At 39.4% G+C, this 19,458-nt stretch overlaps 2 protein-coding genes across 3 annotated transcripts; one reads left to right on the top strand and one right to left on the bottom strand.

Annotated features, from left to right (window-relative positions):
* Window positions 1-1,886: 1,886 nt before the first annotated feature.
* Window positions 1,887-12,730, bottom strand: nt5c1aa (5'-nucleotidase, cytosolic IAa). 2 transcript variants are annotated; one of them, XM_077008597.1, is made up of 7 exons: window positions 12,192-12,730; window positions 10,372-10,445; window positions 8,461-8,628; window positions 7,838-7,967; window positions 4,605-4,727; window positions 3,345-3,529; window positions 1,887-3,109 (listed from the first exon to the last, which is right to left on the bottom strand). In XM_077008597.1, exons 2-7 carry the CDS (start codon window positions 10,435-10,437, stop codon window positions 2,753-2,755), a joined length of 1,029 nt encoding a protein of 342 aa, XP_076864712.1. In that variant the 5' UTR covers window positions 10,438-10,445; window positions 12,192-12,730; the 3' UTR covers window positions 1,887-2,752. The 2 variants fall into 2 exon arrangements, with proteins under 2 accessions (XP_076864712.1, XP_076864711.1); XM_077008596.1 differs by having other exon boundaries at window positions 10,372-10,416; window positions 12,192-12,725.
* A 1,423-nt stretch (window positions 12,731-14,153) lies between these two features.
* stk3 (serine/threonine kinase 3 (STE20 homolog, yeast)) lies at window positions 14,154-19,283 on the top strand. Its single transcript, XM_077008588.1, has 11 exons — window positions 14,154-14,371; window positions 14,791-14,871; window positions 14,969-15,097; window positions 15,268-15,382; window positions 15,474-15,638; window positions 15,770-15,937; window positions 16,038-16,175; window positions 16,301-16,426; window positions 16,550-16,751; window positions 16,844-17,016; window positions 17,187-19,283. Exons 1-11 carry the CDS (start codon window positions 14,349-14,351, stop codon window positions 17,343-17,345), a joined length of 1,479 nt encoding a protein of 492 aa, XP_076864703.1. The 5' UTR covers window positions 14,154-14,348; the 3' UTR covers window positions 17,346-19,283.
* Window positions 19,284-19,458: the final 175 nt, after the last annotated feature.

Here is a 19,458-nt window from a genome sequence, read left to right as displayed (position 1 = left end):
TCAATTCAGCGGGCCCCTTTCATGACACAAGCGCAGTGAATCTTCAGCAGGGATGATGGTGTCACTGATTGCTAACGCGGGCAGGAGATGCAGCACGAAGCGAATGTGTAATTAGGGGTGTCAGTGGTTTAAAAGTGGCTGATACAGCATGTTCTGTCTGGGCACACTGCTGGGTTTGGACCCATGCATGACACAGACTAGCAGTCTCATATTCAAAAACATGTCGTGGGGGCTTTGTTATATATTATGCGGGTATCTTTGTGCAGTGTCTGTGCCAGTTCAGATAGTTACAGAGGGTTTTTTTTTCAGTATATCTGCCTGATGAGCTCAACCATATTAATATCACTGCTGCCACCTAATGTGATCTTCAGGAGGTGCATGACAGGAAAAGATCATCCTTTCAACACACATACTAATGAGGATTTTTTACTAGGTGGAAACCTTTTTGTTTTGTCTCCTCATCTCAGACTCGAGATGAGCTCCTGAAGTTCACTCAGTACATCACAGCTTTTGATTATGCAGCTTTCGAAAGAGATCATGCATTTTGTAAGAGAATTTACATTAGGATGCACCTCAACTACTAAAACTGGGCAAATTAGACTGCCACGTCCAGACATAATCTTTCCTAAGCCCAAGAAGAAGCAGGCAAACCCATGTAGCAGGGAGAGCAGACAGAAGCATATCAAACCCAAACAGCCATTAATGCTCCATTCATAATATTTAGCTACAGATGGAACAGAGACTAATAATTGCATTAACAACAAAATTATGGAATGAGAACCCTGGATAGTTATTTTAATACAATTCCTTATTGAAAAAAGAACAGAACAATAAAACAATAAAACGTTGAATACACCTGAGCTCTTAACCTGTTTTGATAAGGCACTGATGACAGTGATCAGGCATTATTTGCAACATATATTAATTTGACAAGCAGTAAGTGTATGTTCCTGCACATGCAGGTGATGAAGACTGAATTTCCTCTCAAGCAAGATAATAATATTCTGATGTAAGGTCTCAGACATTACGTCCTGTCTTTAAATCAAATGCAAGTTTTAGACCTCTAAAATGCCTGAGTATAAAAACATACATGTATTACTTATCTAATATTGGCTATGTCAGCATTACACAGAATAGTTTCTCTAAGCAAATGTTTTAATCTTGCTGGTTTGGACATTATAACAGATGCTTTACACGTAAGTATACGCTTTTTAGTATCACATAAGCTCACGAGACAATGTCTTTTATACATATATGGTTTTATATATGGTGTCTATACCATCTAATGACAAAAAGAGATTACTGTATCTCAGAGAAATACTGAAAAAATATTTTACACGATTTATAAGGATATATTCACAGCTTCATAGACTTTATTTATTTGTTTGTTTGGCTTTACATTTGCTTGTTTGGACTATTATTTTAAATGGTAAATAACAGCTTTTGCTGTCAGCCTGCTTGATTTTAATGTGACATGAATTAACATTTTACTTTGAAAAAAAAAAACGATAATTCGATAATAATAATGCTGCTGCTGGTGTTTTTAAAATATATATTGGATTTCATTATCTATGAAAATCCAGATATATTTAGTTCAAATAGTTCTAAATCCTATTTGTTTTCTAAAACGTTTTGCTCCGTTTGAACACAAATGTGACTTAAGTTTTTTACATTTTAAAATTTTTTACATTTTTAATTGGTTTTGAATTTAAGATGTGAAATTAAGACTACCCAGCAGAGGGCAGTATATTAAAACGTCTTGTTTTGAGTCACAACTGAATTACGTATATATATTTGAACATCTAAGATTTGTAAATACTTCAGTTATAGAAAATTGTTAAAATATTTTTTTTACATTTACTTTTGCAAAAAATTTTCCAGACAAATTTAATAGCCTTTCACTTTTTATTTCATTACGCTTCACTTCTAAATTTGGACTATTGTAGACTATTGTTTGGTTGAACTGGATCTAAACTACTGTCAGGGAGGATGATTCTACTTCAATATCTGCTGAGATATATTGCTCTTAAAAAATTATTTGTGTCCCCATTCCTCTTGAATGGACTCTGTTTACAGATAAGCCAACTATCACTGATGCCCAAAGAAAAAGTAACAAGCAATAATAACTACTACCACTGATTGCTTCCAATAAGTGACTTCTCGGGACATTTTGAGTTACATTTTTGCAAAGATTCTAGTTCACTGTCATATGAATATGTATGAGACCAACATAATAACATATCATAGACATACACAAATCTACAGTACGTACAGTACGTTTTTTCCAACAGTTTTTTCCTAAAGAATCTGTATATTTATATGCAGATTTCTCTCCTTACAGGCATCCAACATTTTTGTTTTTATCTGCATTATATCTTTCATCATGTAGAAAATCCTTAGTATACATATAACTCCACCATAGCACTACGTTACTTCATGTAAAAGAAAAAGAAGAATGACAGTAATGACAAAGAGAACTATCATCTCAGATTTTTCACCTAACTGCATTGAAATAGTTACGCAGTTATGAATGAAACAAGGTGAACTTGATCACTGAACATGGGGAGATGGATATTTCTTCCAGCCATGGTCTGCGCCATCCATCAAAGTGAAAGTCAATTAGTGACCAGTGAGTTTAGCTAATAAGTTGTGTCAAAAAATCATCTTTTGGGAATCAAACGTGTGTAAAACAGGCGTGAGTGCTGGGGTTGCCTCTCTCTAGCCCCCCCTGGCCTCTCCTGCCGTACAGCTGCTACTTGGTAGAGTTGGTGCTCTTTCTCTTGGAGTACATCTGTGCTATTCCATACGGGACGTGTGCTGCGATAGTGCCCCTCTCCGCCGCACCTTCTATATGGAGCATTTGATCATCAAAGTAGATGTGGGGGCGGATTTTCTCCAGCATGGGTCCTTTGGGGGCTCCGGCCAGGAACAGGGCTTCATCCATCTCTAGTCCCCAGGCACGGAGAGTCTTTAGGGCACGGATGCCTGAGCTGGCCGCACTGCGAGCAGTGACCAGGTATGTGCGGATGGGGCAGTCTAACCGGTGGCCCTTGGCATAGAACTTCTTCTGCAATTTTCCTAAAACTTCAAGGAAACCCTTTAGTGGACCCTAAAACAAATGTAAAATCACTGAGAATCTACTGTTTTACTTTTGCAGATCCATTTATTGCTATAAAATATAGATGTCATGTCAACTATTATTCGATTATAATCTGACAAACACTTTCATACTCTCTGCGGAGAAGCAAACAAACTGTGTAAAAGCAAACAAGCTATATTTATATAAACAAAAGATATCAACAAAAGCAGGTAATTGTTTATCAGGCAATCAAGTTGGCACATACATGATCTAGAAGCGTGTTCTCATTTTCCCTCTCATGTTCAAAGAACTTGTCCAGTCCATGAGCTTTGAATATGCGCTCAGACTCGTCAGAGAAAAGTACAGCGTCGCCATCGAAGGCTACCCTCAACTGGGTCTCCGACACCTCCATCTGCTTCTCTGCCATGAACATGGTGGCTGCAGCAATTCCTGAGACAGAATAATGTAAACCAATAATGAATTAATCAGTAAAACTGCATACAGATCAGTGTGGAGGACAGGATCCATGACACGAGTGATGAATAACACTTATTAGTGGACTGCATAACATATAAGTCACTGGACACTCGCACATGAAACACCAAGGACATGCACAAGGCTTGGCCAGTGTTGCCTGGGCAACAGCCAATTTGCCCTCTGACTGGACTGCACCAGGGAGGAAATAATAATAATAACAATAATAAACAAATCAATAATAAGATATTTTTGCTGTTGCCTAAAAATACAAATAGCCCATGCTAAAATTAGATCAAATTAAATCACCATATCATAAAACTTTCATTGCATTTCATGACAGGCATGTCTTTGTAGAGAGGTACTATGCATTAGACTATGCAATCACATGAGCCAATCTAAGCTAGCTAGAAGGTTAACATACAGGCATCTATATGAAAGAAGCTAATGTTAGCCACACTATAAAACAAGTATAGAACAAGGCCACACTTTCAGAATCCATATTTGAAGTATATTTGAAATATTTGGCAACTGTAAAGTAATGAAAGATCTTGAAATTACTTCATGTCAAATTACATGTATGCTGTCTGCACTTTTACTTAAAGTCTAACAAGAATGAACCCCCTTAATTTATTCAAAATTGAATATGCAAAACATATTAATGGTTTAGGCAAATACCGTGATCAGAGGACAAAAGCAATGTCATTGCGGTAAACTTGTCCAGTTGGCTACACAAAACTTCATTTCAAAACCCCTGCGAGGATACAGCTCCGATTACTGTCTAAATATACTGCACCATGACACTTGCATATACTACAACTTATCTAGTCAGCCTGTAGCACTGCGTTCAAATCTTGCAGAGAAACCTTAAGATATCAGTGGAATGGCTCCATTAGATATTAGCAGCATGATTGGCAGCAGGCTTAAGCTATGTGTGGATTAAATAATTCATCTCTAGTTTGAGGGAAACAATACATGTTGTGCACACAAGCCACTGGCTGGCTTTAGTAGTCTTTGCATGCTAATGACATGTGATAACCATCCTGCTTACCTTCAGACAAGGCCTCCTGCACCTTCTCTGCGTCAGCAGACAGGTAGAGGTTTGTGTGCCAGGCTTTCAGGTAGCCAATGGGGCTGCTGCCACCTGTCATGCAGAAGCGCTCAATGAACAGATCTGAGAAGAGCATGAGACACAGCCGTGGTCAGCATAGTCGGCATACACCGCACATGTGAGAGCTTCAGTCACGGGGCAAACACAGACTGAGGAAAAGGTCAGCTGAAGAATATGTTTGTCAGATGTGAAATTGAAACCACAACAAACAGGAGTCTAGAATCAATAAAGCAGTTTGAGTTAAGCAAGAATAACTGTTAAGGCTGTGCAGAGCAATGAAGCAGTTTAAAACATCTAACAAATAAACAGCATTTTTCTTTTTTAACTGAGAAAAAAATAACTCGCTGTCTTTTAGAGGAAACACACAGAGTTAAGTAGAAAGTTTTACTTTTTATAAATTTTTTTGCAGTCAAACTGTCAATATTCAAGGTGATGGTAAATCAGTGGTGGGAAATTTGATGCCTGGTCCCTCTGCCTCAGCAAACAGGAGTGTCCTGGCCAAGTGTACATAAGGAGAAGCCATCAATGCCAGAGGACTTGATTTAGGTTTCATGCTAAGACTAAGATTGCTTGCAGGTAGAATCCTTTCCATCTCTAGAGTAAGCACAACACATCACAGAGAAACTTCAAACTAAAATTCAAACTAAGTAAAAAAATGTTGTGGTACCATCTAGAAAAAGAGGGTTGGGGGTAAACACAAAGGACCACTGGCAGGGATGAAAATAAGGGATGAGGAACATAAGAGGCTATAGATTAGCGTGAAAGTTTAGACCGACTGGCTCAGTAGCTGGCTGGTTTATTTTAGGAGACTCGGGGGTACAGGAAGAACCCTACAGCCCTGCTTTTCCTGGGAGATGAGCAAAAGAGCGTGAGACTTGTCAACCTTCTCCTTGATGTTTTTGTTCAAATATTCATTCATTACAATTGGGCAACCCATCTGAAGAGTTGTCCCAGCTGGTTTAACCGAGGCATAACAACAATCCTGCATTTATTATTGTAATATCAAAGGAAAACATACTGCTTTGATTTATGTATGCATTTAAAGTAACTTTAAAGTAAATCAGTTATTTGTGCATCAAATATCTATTTGTTGTTCTACTAATTACTTAATCTATATCTTAATTACACAATATTAAAAGAAAAGTAAAAAATTACATGTTGCACAATATGTATTTGTTGTTTTTGTTTAAGAGGCCAGAAGATGGTCAGTCACTTGTTGGTTTTGTGAATTGGCCACCAAGATGATCAAACCGCATCCGACTGGGTCACTGCAGGGAATGGAGCAGGAAGTGGCTGGCTAATGACACAAAGGTTAGAAGTTACAGATTGTCTCTGTGGGAAGATATGATTGGCCAGCTGGATATATAACCTTTACTAAAGTAAATGTCAAGAAAAACGGCACGACCTAGTGAGATTTACCTCATGATTCCATATCCAGGCTTACTGAAACACATGGAGGCTCAAGGGACCATGTGATACTTAATTAGCTACTAATGGTGTGTATTTAAAGCATTTGTATATTCTTATTTTCCTATATCAAGTAACCTTAAGGTCAAATGTTTATTAAACTGATATAAAATTGGTACAGGAGTCAGTGTGTATGTGTATGAAGATAATGCAATCACATGATATAGTAGGCTTGCTGTTGTTCAGAACAGATCATATTACAACCTTTGATTGCTTTCAGTTATAATAAGTTGGAGCAACCGCATCAGTTGCTTTAAAAAATAGTGAGAGACTCACAGCAGTTTCCTACTATCCTTTATTACTTCAAAATTGAATTATAAATTCTTGATTTCATCAAAATGTGTATGAATTCAGAGCATGCTATATAACAGTAATATTACATTTAAGCATAACATCCTGCATCCAGCATGGATGTAGCCAGGAAACAACAAATATATATAAAGATCCCCATGACAACTTCCAATGAAAAAAAATACACTGTAGGTGAGGTGGCTCTACTATTATAAATGATGATTTACTAATGTCTGCATAGAAACTTGCTTGTAATTTGCTATAGGAAAACACACCTTGTACATTATATCATCTATATAAAATGGAATAAACTGCTGTAAACACTGTTCATATAATTTCAATAAATTATATGTTTGTATCGTTATTTTCCTCATTTCTGATTTTTTGGAGTTTTTTTTTTTTTTACAAAACATAACCTTTGCTTCATTGTTTTGCATTTATATCTTAACTGCTTTTACACTGAACAGTGAATGCAAATTGCACTTAAACGGCTTGAAAACTGCATTGCTGTAAACGAAGCTCTGTCACTGATCTGTCTTGGCACCCAAGGTAGTTCTGACCTGCTGCTTCGAAACTTTACCTCAAGTCATTTTAAGAAGGCTTACTGTGAACCTACCAGCTGCCACTGACTTTTAGCGAAAGACAGAATCCTGTGAGTGTTTCTGCCTCCTGAGCTGAGGACTGGGGACGAGACAGTGTCCTGCTGTTCACGCTGAACGCATCTTTTCGGTTTGTCTCACACAGACCCGTAGTTGGCCCGGGTGGTGCAGGTGGGTGGCTGGGGGTGTCGGTGGTATTTTGTTTCCAAACTTTACATTATATACATTTTCACAAGTAATTATTCATTAAACTAGAATGAATGGCATATTTCGGAGAATACGTAACATAATTTTTACGTAACCAGTCTAAAAATGTGCAGCCATTCATGTATTGAGATTGAAAGCTTCCCATTCCAACCTCCATCTATATAGTATTTGCACAGGGGCCATATCGCTGTTGTTGTTGTTAACACTTTGTGGAAGAAGTGCTGGGTTCAAGTGTAGTTTTTTTCTGTCTTCATGTTTGAACATGGTGCTAAACAGCTGCAGCTGAGATAATACGAAGGTTTTACAGTAACCAGAGGCAGTAGGAGGTTTAGAGGAAATACACAAACAGACAAGACTCCCTCAGGATAGTGACTGGGAAATGACCCCTGGGCCGCACTGGGAAACATGAAATCTGAGCCCATAATTCAAGACTGAATAAATCCCTCATAATCATAATATTACCCTTAGAATATATACAACACTTTTTTATAGTCTAAGGGCTTCTCTGCCAGCCTTGTAATGGTCTGGGTAATATTAGTGCAGCTAAAATAAATTTTTGCTCTTTTGTTGTTTTGAACCGAGGTGAACAGGAGGTCAGATGACACTTACTGTGGTGGTTAATGGTGTTGATAAGCCTCACTCCTACATGGGCATGATTGTAGGTCACCAGCACAATATCAAAAAGCTCCTCACTGTCAGGGTAGAGCTGGCGTAAGTGCGTGTTAACTGCCTCCAGGGCCTGAAAGAACACAGATTCATATTCTGCCTTTACCACAAGGTTAAGCAGCATACACTACAAGTGCAGGTACATACACAGGTAAACAATGAGGGCACTTACACTTGCTGAACCTGTAATTCCTCACTAATGATGTGCTCTAGGGAGTAAGTGCTTGAGGCTACAGTAAACACCCTTTCTCCTGGGATTCGCTTCTGGGTTTCTCACCACTGAACATGGACCATTTGAGTCCATTGTTTTTGGCATGTACCCTTCATTTAAGAGTATGATGAATAAATCATTACATGCCATTAGCTAAATCAATTAAAAACAGTTAAAATGAATCAAGGGTTCAATAATTTTTTTTTAGAGAAAATAAATGACAAAATTGTGTTCATTTTAGGAATAAACTACATAGTTTTATTAGGGTTACACTATGTTAAGTCATAAATTAAGTGCTTGTGATAATACACAGTTTACAGTCGTCAGCAGGGCTTTCGGTGTCTTTGTGTGTTACCTTAACGAAGGGAAACGCAGGGCCTGGGGCCAACGGCTCGTTCTCATGCTGCACCTGATACTTCAGGTATTCCTCCACACCCTTCTCTTCAAACACCTTCTGCTCTTTCTCTGTGCGGAACAGCACCCGAGATGAAACGGCTATGGTGATCGCGTTCTCCGGCTTTGGCTGAACGAGGATCGAAAGAAATCCACGAGAGTCAAAGGCTGCACGTCCAAAATGAATAATGACACATGGGAGTAAAGTCTTTGTAGACGTCCCTAAACCACCACATGGGACGCATGCATGTAATGCAAACCAGACTCACTTCCACACATCTTAGGAAATCTAATTAGATGCCTGGAAAAAAAAGTTTATTGATGTTTCAATCCCATGTAGTATTTTCAAATGGGAATAAAAAAAACTGTGTTCATATTTAAATCAGAAACAAAGAAAGTACTGACACACTGAGACTTTTATGTCACCCCTCCTACATCTTTTCGCATGTGAAAGAGAACAAGTGCACATTTCCAGTCTGCATACAAGTATTTTAAGTTACCCTAAGAGTTTTCTAGGAATGGCACTGTAATTTATCATCTGGATAACTGGGATATTTACTGCAGTAAATATCTCTACTGCGTGCATACTTTCCAACATGTGACGTCTGCTGTGAATTCAGGTGAACAACACAGACACGCAGTGACGTGTGCTGTGAATTCAGGTGAACAACACATGCACACAGTGACACATACAATGCAACATGAGCATCATAGCAGCTAGGGTATGTGCCCGATCAGTGTGTTCCCGGGAGGATGACATGTAAAAGCGCAAGTCATGTCAGAGAGCATCTGTAACAAGGTGAAAAACAGGTGCTAAGGAAGACATTTGAGGAACTGCAGACAGGCTTGGCCTTTCTGTTCAGGACAGCCTGCGTCTCGTGCAACCCGGGAACTTGAGGGGTCCGTGGTCTGGGAGATGGGGGAGGGGTGTTCTGGGGTTGGATTAGGGATAGCGAGACATTTAAAGTGGCTCCAGTTACCGTTACTGTCATAAATACTTAACTCAGAACGCTGCGTGAGTTTAGCTTGGGGGCACTGTGAACAGTACAACTGTCTAACACGTCAAAGAGAGGCAGCATGGTCTCCAGACCCAGCACAGGCATACTGACCTATGATGCGTAAGAGCTGCCCTGGGCTGAGTGATGCAGGGGTACTTGGACACATGCCCGTTGAACAGCAGTGTGACACTTCACCCATGTAACGCAACAAACACACAGCCCACTGTTAGGAAGCTAAGACCAGTGCAGTTAGAGGATCTGGTTTTTCTTCTGAAAAAAGAGGAAAGGTCTCTTCTCAACAAATGTCAATAATGAAGTATGAATCAACTTTCTTGTCATTCTTCCTAGAAATATATCGTATTGCAGCAGAATACTGAGCATTAGAAATTACAGTTCCATGGAATGCTGATCCTATGATTTGCTATAGAATCTATCAGTGGTAACTGCCCTCTAATTCAAATTGTGATGATTTTAATGTGCCCTTAATGAAAATTAGGACGGTATTTTACTCTTTATAAGTGTTGAGCTAGAAAATAGCAGTGATTTAGCAAGCTGTGTCAATCATTATGAATCTATTAAATAGAAGAAAATACTTTTTCATCACAAAGGCTCTAGATATGTACTCCACAACAGATATGTCTGTTGATTTGCTGACTTCATCCATTTCTATAAAATGTTCAACATATAGCAAACTTTCATGATATTATGTTGTGAAAGCATGACACCACGGTTCTAAAACGTGAATGTAATGTTAGTGTAATTCACCAAAACTCCATGCATTTAGCACAAATACATCCTCAAACAAGATGTTAGTGAGAGTGCAGTAATGTAATCACTATACCCTGATTTTATTGGTCCAATTCTGGAATACTTACAAAGAAAATGCCTCCTTCCACCTTCCTGGCACGTCTCACAGGTCCCTTTATAAAAGCACACTTCATGTCAGTCTCTAAGAAATAAGTGTAAGGAAACTGTATATGAAGGGGGATGTAATATGAGTGCATATACAATTTTAGAAAGTATTTGGCCATAAGGTCTATCAAAATACTAAAATCACAGATTGAGGGGTTTACTGTGGACGACATCAGAGAGCATAGAGTACACTGAACACTGATGGAACGCCATTATGTTAGTGTTCCTAATAAACTCAACAATAAAACCAAAATTGTCCACATTTTAGCATGGATTTCAAAAGTATTATATAACATATAATAATATTTGATAGTAAAATCCATGACACAGATTTAAACAGCATTAATCAAGTTGGTTGGTTGTTTTGTATGTTTTTCAAATGGTTAAGTGACAGCAGGAAACTGACCGAGAGTGCAGCATGCTGGGAAGTGAAGGAACTGTCCTGTGGCAGTGTGTCATGGAGCCTAGTGCTTGGAAATACTCCGCTAATTCTGCCTCTGTTGTGCGTGGTGATATTTATAGTGCAAACTCTGACCTTTCTTTAATTACACTGTAAGTACAGATACATATACCAGTGTCCCAGATTGTGTTGTGGGCTTTTTGTGCTTCAAATTTAGCCATTATAGATTGGAAACCTGCATAATCCTGAAGAATAGAAGGATTAATCAACAATAACTGAACTAAACCCCAACACAAGGGCAACAGTTGGCACACTTCAGTCCTATATGTCACTCTGGCGGCTGTTAAGTTTCCCTTTGCTAACAGATTCCAAAACGGCCAGGTACTGGGCAAATGGGAGCAGAGGAGATGATAGCAAAGGGTTACAAGGGAAAAGGGTTTATTTATAGAGTAGTGGCTCTAGAAGGCAGAAAAGAATGAAACGCTGTGGGACGGAATGGCATGGATCACGAGATGTTGACAAGCCGGCCGTTTATTTCAAACTCCTACACATGGGTATTCGGGGCCCAAAAAAGTTTCTCATTCACAAATCTGCTCAATGTATCTCATTCATTCATATTTCAAATCTCTCTCTTTCTCTTTCTCTTACAAGCTTACAAAAAATCCAAAACCAGTTCCCCCTTCAAGTATTGAGCAATCAACTTGATCTTAGAACAACTATCATTATATGCCATACACATCTACGTTATTTGACGTATTGTTTGAATTACTGCTTACATGCATGGCCTTTGTCAGCATTCTCATATTGTTATTGTCATTGTATCTGACAGAGAGCGTAGCAATATCCCATCATCAGCACTACCATGCTCAAAGTAAGCACTTCTTGACGTGAGCCGCACCTGCTCCGGCTCATATGGTATTATCCCTCCACTTTTAGCTCTGTTACTTAACCACCCTCTCCAAGTTGTGGATGCGTGATTAGGTTCTACGTCTCTTTTATCAAGGCTGACACAAACAGCATTAAACTGCCAGAGAGTAAACATCAAATGGTTAGTGGTACACTGTCTGGTTATCATTCAAAGAATCTAGCACTGTCATGCGCAGACAAGCCATCTTGGAAGACAACCAGTTCACCTGTTCACTTGTATTAGACAAGACAACACTGACAGTAGACAAGAGAAAGTGCAGAGGCCCAGCAGTTTGTGTTCTTTACATTTAGGGTGAGTGAGAGAGAGAAAACACTGAAGAAGAATCTGCAGAGGTGACTTGAGAAACACGTGTGAAATGTAAACATCTAGCTTACTGTACTCTAATACATACTCATAACACACTGATGTTTTGATGAAGGAGAAGGTACAAACGTACTGACACTAGGCAGACTTACTGTTTGGGGCTTCTTGGTGGGACCCACACTTTCATACAAGCCCTTGCTCTCATCCCAGGAATCTTTGCTGTCACCATTCGAAGCCAGGGGAGAGGTTAAGGGCATGGGGCTCTGGCCCTTCGTGACCTGTCCTGGGTCAAGATTCATTCTTCTCAGTTTCATTCATTAACCATGGTTCCAGTAGTGACTCACACAACCGACAACACACATGCACACTCACCCATTCACCTGCACTCTCTCTCACACACACACTCCCATGCACACCCACACACACACACACACACACACACACACACGCCCACACACACACTGTATGACTCCTGGCCAGAACAGCGTGGTGTTGTCAGTGTCCGTTAGCTCTGCAGATGGTAGCCCCTAGTTCTGCATGTAATGGAGATGTTGGCTCAGCTCCTGCTGGTATGGCCGTACCGCCGTGTTCTGTGTCCTGTCCCCTCTGACGTGCTGCCTGCAATCCTCTGTTTGTGCGCTGTGTTGATATCCACCCCCTGTGTCACTCCCTCCCTCTCTCCCCCACCGCCAGTGTCTGTCTATATCCCACTACCTTGCACGTTCTTCATGTCTCCATCTCCACGAACAGGCAACTGCGGTGTGACCAACACATATAGGCAACATTTAACCCTACTCTGTCCTTGCATACTGTTGGATACACATACGTGTGGTCAGAATATTTCAACCAACCACATCAGGGCCTTTTCATCCTGTAATCTTTCCTCTCTCCTTGCTTTTTTCGAGCTGTTGCACTGGAATTGGAAATTGATTATTATTATTATTATAAGTAAGAGTTATACATTATAAAATGTAAGCATCAGAGCAAATAATTGACCATAAGTAGAATAATTTCAGCATTCCTAGGTAAGATTGGTCAAATTTTCTTATTAATATTTTTAGCTGAAAAACAGCACTTTTTCTGAATCATTCAAACAAATGTGCTCCCACTTGTGATATTTGCAGACCTCTGTCTCTTTAAAGGCTCCGACAAGGGTGAGGCACGTGCGGCTTGATGACCAGTTGCTAAGCAGCTTTCCAGCACTCATTTTACTCTAACCAGTGATTGGCTACTCTGAGTCAGCCCTGATAATGACTGCAGGTCATGACTGACAGATCACTTTGCTGTCACATGCTGTTTAATACAACATGCTAACAGCACCTTCTTCTGTGAGAAGGAAGAAATACATATTCTGGTATTTTCCAAATTATAGCTCAGGTGAGAATACAGGTACAATGAATCTGAAACAATGGGCATCATCTCACTATGACTGTCCATTATAACTATAATCATCTAAATGTTTTATTTATTTGTTTGTGTTCATTTGTATCTTGATAGGCACTACATAAATATAACTTCATTCATATCTTTCTTAATTCACCCTTTTTTACTACTTCATGTAGCTTCATGTAACTCAATATTTATAACAACAGAGCCACTGAAGTGAATCAAATAGCAAATACCAGGAACGGCTTCACTGATTTATATATACAAGGGAAAATTGTTTAATTATAGAGTAGTGGCTCTAGAAGGCAGAAAAGAGTGATTTTTTTTCATGCAGAGGAATAATCTGCTCTGTGCATGGTTAATAAACTCTTGAGGATTAATTGTTTTTTAATCATTAAGCAGTGAAACCACAAATGTGTTTTTCCTCAATACTGTATTCACTGAAAGTATTCAGTACATTTAAAATGCAATATTAAACATATATTTTTATATGTCTGGTGTATTTCTCACAACATGATCCCACTGAAAAAGATTCATCCTTATATTTTCATTTTCAGTGTAGGAGTCCGATTTTGTAGGATTGGAAAAATATATATTTTTTATGTAAGCTTTTCATTTGATGATATTCTGTATATCATCAATCATGTATATCGTGCACTACTAGCCACAGAACTAAAGCGTATCAGTTACCGCTGATCACATGTCCTGGGACTTTTATTTTGGTTTTGTCGTACGTCGGTAGATGGGTCACGGTGCAGTTCACGAGGTTGTAACTCAATGCAATAAAAAGCGAGGCGAGCTGATCTTTTTTAAGGACCGAAGAAGTCATGATTACTACTCGTTTTCGTTAGGTTTTTGTTTATGTGATTTTTGAAAAAAATAATAGTACATAGTGGTAGTCTATTTTATATATTTTACTGGCAATGGAGCAGACGGTTCCTAAAAAGTAAGTAGCACTGAGCTTGCTAGGTAGCTAGTTAGCCATCCGGCTAGCCTAACAGTCTAGTTAGCTGTGCTAATGAATGTGGCTGTTCACGCGCATCAACTGGTGATAATATTGTTGGCGAATTAGCTAGCTGGTTAGCTAGCATAGCTTTCCAACTGTGTATTGTTATTCAGACAATGTAGCGTTAGCTAGCTACAAGTCTACTTGTAGACAACTAAGAAAGCTAGCGAGGTACACTGAGTGTTAGTTACCCAGCTTGTTATGGTCGGTGTAATTGTGTGTTAAGTCATTAAAAGTTTAGTCGGTGTTGTAGCCTAGCGTGCTAACGTCAGCTGATCCCCGCATAACGGAAGTTAACTCAGTTGTGAGGAAACGTCCGTGGCTCGAGTTAGACACCCAACACTTCACTGTCTCCACAGTAAGTTAAAGAAGCTCAGCGAAGACAGTCTGACAAAGCAACCGGAGGAGGTCTTCGATGTTCTGGAAAAGCTTGGAGAAGGGTAATGAAAACTATTAAATATATATATAAAATAATATTTTGTCATAAGTTGGAAATCTATGCGTTTGCACTTCAGGTGATGATCATGTTTGTTCCAGGTCGTATGGCAGTGTATTTAAAGCTATCCACAAGGAATCAGGCCAGGTAGTGGCCATAAAGCAGGTTCCTGTGGAGTCGGACCTGCAAGAGATTATCAAGGAGATCTCCATTATGCAGCAGTGTGACAGGTAAAACGTCCATAAGGATCATATCCTTGTACTGACTGTTTTCCTTATGTACACACTGACTGCATCTATTGTATGGACATGTTTGAAAAGTGTCTGAACAATATGTGTGATGGCACTGTCAAACATCATAATAATAGTAAATAAGTAATTTTGTTGTTTATATTGTCTAGTCCCTATGTGGTGAAATACTATGGAAGTTATTTCAAAAACACAGACCTGTGGATTGTTATGGAGTACTGTGGTGCGGGCTCTGTATCGGATATTATCAGGCTACGCAACAAAACGGTGAGTAGGGAATGTGGTGGTCACTAGTGAAAAATTAACATATTTTTCTTTTATCTCAAGGTTAACCATGTTTTGTTTTCTTTATGCTTAGCTCACAGAGGATGAGATTGCTACTATACTTAAGTCTACCTTGAAGGGTCTTGAATATCTGCACTTCATGAGAAAAATCCACAGGGACATCAAAGCTGGGAACATCCTGCTCAACACAGAGGGACATGCTAAACTAGCTGACTTTGGAGTAGCTGGCCAACTCACTGTGAGGGTTTTTGTTTGGTTGTTTTAGCGTAAATGCACTGATTGTAGCTCCTGGTCTATGAATGCTATGTTTCCTTCATTGCAGTTCCTAATATATGATGAGTAATCATCTGTTCACTTTGTCTTCCAAAGGACACCATGGCTAAAAGGAACACTGTGATTGGCACGCCATTCTGGATGGCTCCCGAAGTGATTCAGGAGATTGGGTACAATTGCGTGGCTGACATCTGGTCCCTTGGCATCACCTCTATAGAAATGGCTGAGGGCAAACCTCCTTACGCAGATATTCATCCAATGAGAGTGAGTATGATGTGTTTATGGGTAATATTGAGTAGTAAAAAAAAAACCCCACAAATGTCACGTTAACTTTTTGTTTTGGCTTTTCTGCCCTCTACTTTAGGCTATTTTCATGATTCCAACAAATCCCCCACCTACATTCCGGAAGCCTGAACTATGGAGTGATGAGTTCACTGATTTTGTAAAGAAGTGTTTAGTGAAGAACCCAGAGCAGAGAGCTACAGCCACTCAGCTGTTACAGGTATATGATGCACACTATGTCTGAAGTTTGTCTATTCATGTATAGGTAAATTAAAACAATCACCATAACTAATTTAATGTATATTCCAGCTTCGATAGCACATCTTGTTTCACTTTGTTTTGTAGCATCCCTTCATTACCAATGCAAAACCGGTGTCCATTCTGAGGGACCTGATCACAGAAGCCATGGACATGAAGGCCAAGAGACAACAGGAGCAGCAGAGGGAGCTGGAAGAGGAGGATGAAAACTCTGTATGATTGGCGTTCAACACGATCCTTTTTGTTTGCGGGCTTGCACGCTTGGCTTGTGTGCTTCTCAAGTTGGCCGGGGACGCGAACCATCTGACCTGTGCTGGCTGTGCGTGTTGGTTATAGGAGGAAGAGGTGGAAGTGGACTCCCACACCATGGTGAAGTCTGGCTCGGAGACGGCTGGCACCATGCGGGCCACAGGCACGATGAGCGACGGTGCGCAGACCATGATCGAGCATGGCAGCACTATGCTCGAGTCAGACTTGGGCACTATGGTGATCAATAGTGACGAGGAAGATGAGGATGAAGACGTAGGCTCAATGAGGAGTGAGTCTTTGGTCTTTCACAAAATGTTATATATATTAAAGTATGACACTTGCTTATAAAATATGCTTTTTTTCCCCCGTTTACAAATAAAGGGAACCCTACGGCACAGCAAGGCCAGCGGCCATCTTTCATGGATTATTTTGACAAGCAGGACTCCAATAAAGCTCAGGAGAGTTACAATCACAACCAGCAGGATCCCTACCTTATACCCAAGACTGCTTTCCCAGATAACTGGAAAGTACCCCAGGATGGAGACTTTGATTTTGTAAGTACCCACACACCATTTAATTTTCCTTGTCTGTTAAAATTTAGTGCAGTATTGAGCAGGTGTGTGTGTGTGTGTGTGTGTGTGTGTGTGTGTGTGTGTGTGTGTGTGTGTGTGTGTGTGTGTGTGTGTGTGTGTGTGTGTGTGTGTGTGTGTGTGTGTGTGTGTAGCTGAAGAACCTAGACTTTGAGGAGCTACAGATGCGCCTGAGTGCTCTGGACCCGATGATGGAGCGGGAGATTGAGGAGTTGCGTCAGCGCTACACTGCTAAGAGGCAGCCCATCCTCGATGCCATGGATGCTAAGAAGCGTCGGCAGCAAAACTTCTAAGGGAAATGCACATTCACAATTAGCAGACCCGATATTACATTTCCTTGAAGATGTTCCATCCAGTTCTATGCTGAGACCCTGCCTAGTTGAGTAAGCCCCCTGCTGTGTGCTGTTCATGGGAGCATTGGCTAAGGTTTTTATTTTAGTTTGTCCTCTGTAGGAGACCTGAGCCATGTCTTCACAGTAGCTCTGTGAACAATTTCTCCAAAATGCTTAACATTAAAACTACTGTAGACAGCAAACACGGAGTCAGCAATAAATATAATTTGATCATTTCAATTCATTCCACTGAAAAATCAGGAGATTGTGCAGGGCATGACTGAAGTACCACGCAGAATCAGGAAAGTGTCCCCTTTCTTCTCCCCTGTATGTTTTCACATTTATCACCCTAGCTATAGTATCATCATATACCACTCTGATGTATCTTAATGCAACTAGAGTGGAATGCATGATTTAAGATCTCTGAAGTTGTGATATGTTTTAGGAGAAGCACATAAGACACTCTTGGTTGGATGTTTAAAGTTTATTTTTCAAAGGGGGGGGGGGGGGGGGGGGACGGACAATCAAAGATGGGGAATGTCTTGGAGAACATACACGGTTCACTCCCAGTTAATAAAACTAATGGATGTTTTGCTTTTTTTGTCTAAAATTGGTTTAAGTGGAGTACTGATGTTATTGGACCATGATTTTTGTAGACTGAACTTAAAATAGGCTTTGAATTAAGTTTTAAATATGTCTTCTTTAAAGTTGTAATAGGCTGCAGACTGTGGAATTTCTTGCTGTACTTCCCATTAAGATTCTTCATAAGGACACAGTTTAGCCCTGTAAATACATATGGACCATGTTTGTTTCCTGTGTTTGGTTTCTGTGCTGAATGTAATGTTTTGTCAGTTTTAGATATTTTGAACATGCATCTTCATATTGCTGTTTTCATTCTGTACTAGTGCCTCCATCATATGTTTAGCATGTGGGAGTGGTTTTCATATGCTCAAACTCCTTCACTTGGTCTCAGGGGCTTCCTCATAGCTTCTCATTATCCTTCTTGTCTTTGTCAGGGATTGGTTGGTTTAGTGGTAGTTAGTGTAATCTCTTGTTTCTATGGGACCAGTAATATTATTTGATCTGTTATTGAAGCCTCAGCAATGCTACTCATCTGAGAAAATCTGCGACACACATGCTACAAATAGCAACCTAGAATATATGTTGGCCTTTATGGGATTTTCCCACTCTATAGCCCATACTGAGGACATTTTTATTGCTTTTACACAAAATTATATGAAGCGTATTAATGTTTGCACTGGTTTTGCAAGTTTGTAAAGTCAGGTTAAAGGTGTGCTTGAAATGCCTTATTTTATCCTTTGTGAGTTTGTATCAATGTGTTTCATATTTTGACATAGATGGAACTATTTTCATTGTATATCCTAATTTATTATGCATTATTCATTAGCTTTTATGGCTGCTGTGCATGAAAACCTTTTTAATAACAAATTGAATGCTAACTTCTCTACCCTTAGACACTTTACATTTTGTATAAACAAAACTCTAAACATGCCATCATTTTTTCTACTTGTTAGAAGAGTACAACATGGAGGGTTTTGTCTCTTCTGTTCTGGAGAAAGGTTTTTCTTCTGATCGGAGTTTGTTACTCAGTCCCCAAGGGTGGCGTTTAAGGTCAAGTTTCTGTCTTTTCATCTTTAAGTGGACTTGTAAAACATTTTTTTCTTTTTTCATTTTAGATTTGAAAATGTCTGATTCTTGTCTCAGTAAATGTTTCAAAATGTGACTTTTTGCTTTACCATCATATCTTATATGAAGGAAACTATACATTAGTACTGATGTACAAAGTTATTAGTGTTGCATGTCTTGTTTATTAAGGACAGTTTCGGTATACATAGACGTATACATCACACTGAATAAAGCATATTGTCCAAAACACTATATTTTTCTTATGTACTCACGACTAAAGATGCTGCTTGCTCTTTTTTGCATCCTGTCCATGCAATTTAACGAATAAGAAATTTTGCCAGACAAATTTAAGTTCTCAATGTTGTCTTCACTGTAAAACAGCAATACCTTACAGTGTTTAGATCGAGTGCCGTTACCTTACCTAGTA

The sequence above is a fragment of the Brachyhypopomus gauderio genome, chromosome 6 (genome assembly GCF_052324685.1).
Source record: "Brachyhypopomus gauderio isolate BG-103 chromosome 6, BGAUD_0.2, whole genome shotgun sequence".
In the NCBI taxonomy this organism is placed as follows: Eukaryota; Metazoa; Chordata; class Actinopteri; order Gymnotiformes; family Hypopomidae; genus Brachyhypopomus; species Brachyhypopomus gauderio.
This window is presented reverse-complemented; position numbering and strand designations above follow the sequence as displayed.

What these genes read in the sequence shown, in the direction of transcription:
- nt5c1aa (XM_077008596.1), bottom strand. Translation starts at nt 12,353, where the DNA reads ATGAAACTGAGAAGAATGAATCTTGACCCAGGACAGGTCACGAAGGGC. An exon ending in TGGAAGGAGGCATTTTCTTT is followed by an intron (nt 8,629 to 10,371) that starts GTAAGTATTCCA and finishes ATCCTCGTTCAG; the next exon opens with CCAAAGCCGGAGAACGCGAT. An exon ending in CTGCGTTTCCCTTCGTTAAG is followed by an intron (nt 7,968 to 8,460) that starts GTAACACACAAA and finishes GTGTTCTTTCAG; the next exon opens with GCCCTGGAGGCAGTTAACAC.
- stk3 (XM_077008588.1), top strand. Translation starts at nt 14,349, where the DNA reads ATGGAGCAGACGGTTCCTAAAAA. An exon ending in AAGAGGAGGATGAAAACTCT is followed by an intron (nt 16,427 to 16,549) that starts GTATGATTGGCG and finishes TGTTGGTTATAG; the next exon opens with GAGGAAGAGGTGGAAGTGGA. An exon ending in AGACGTAGGCTCAATGAGGA is followed by an intron (nt 16,752 to 16,843) that starts GTGAGTCTTTGG and finishes TTACAAATAAAG; the next exon opens with GGAACCCTACGGCACAGCAA.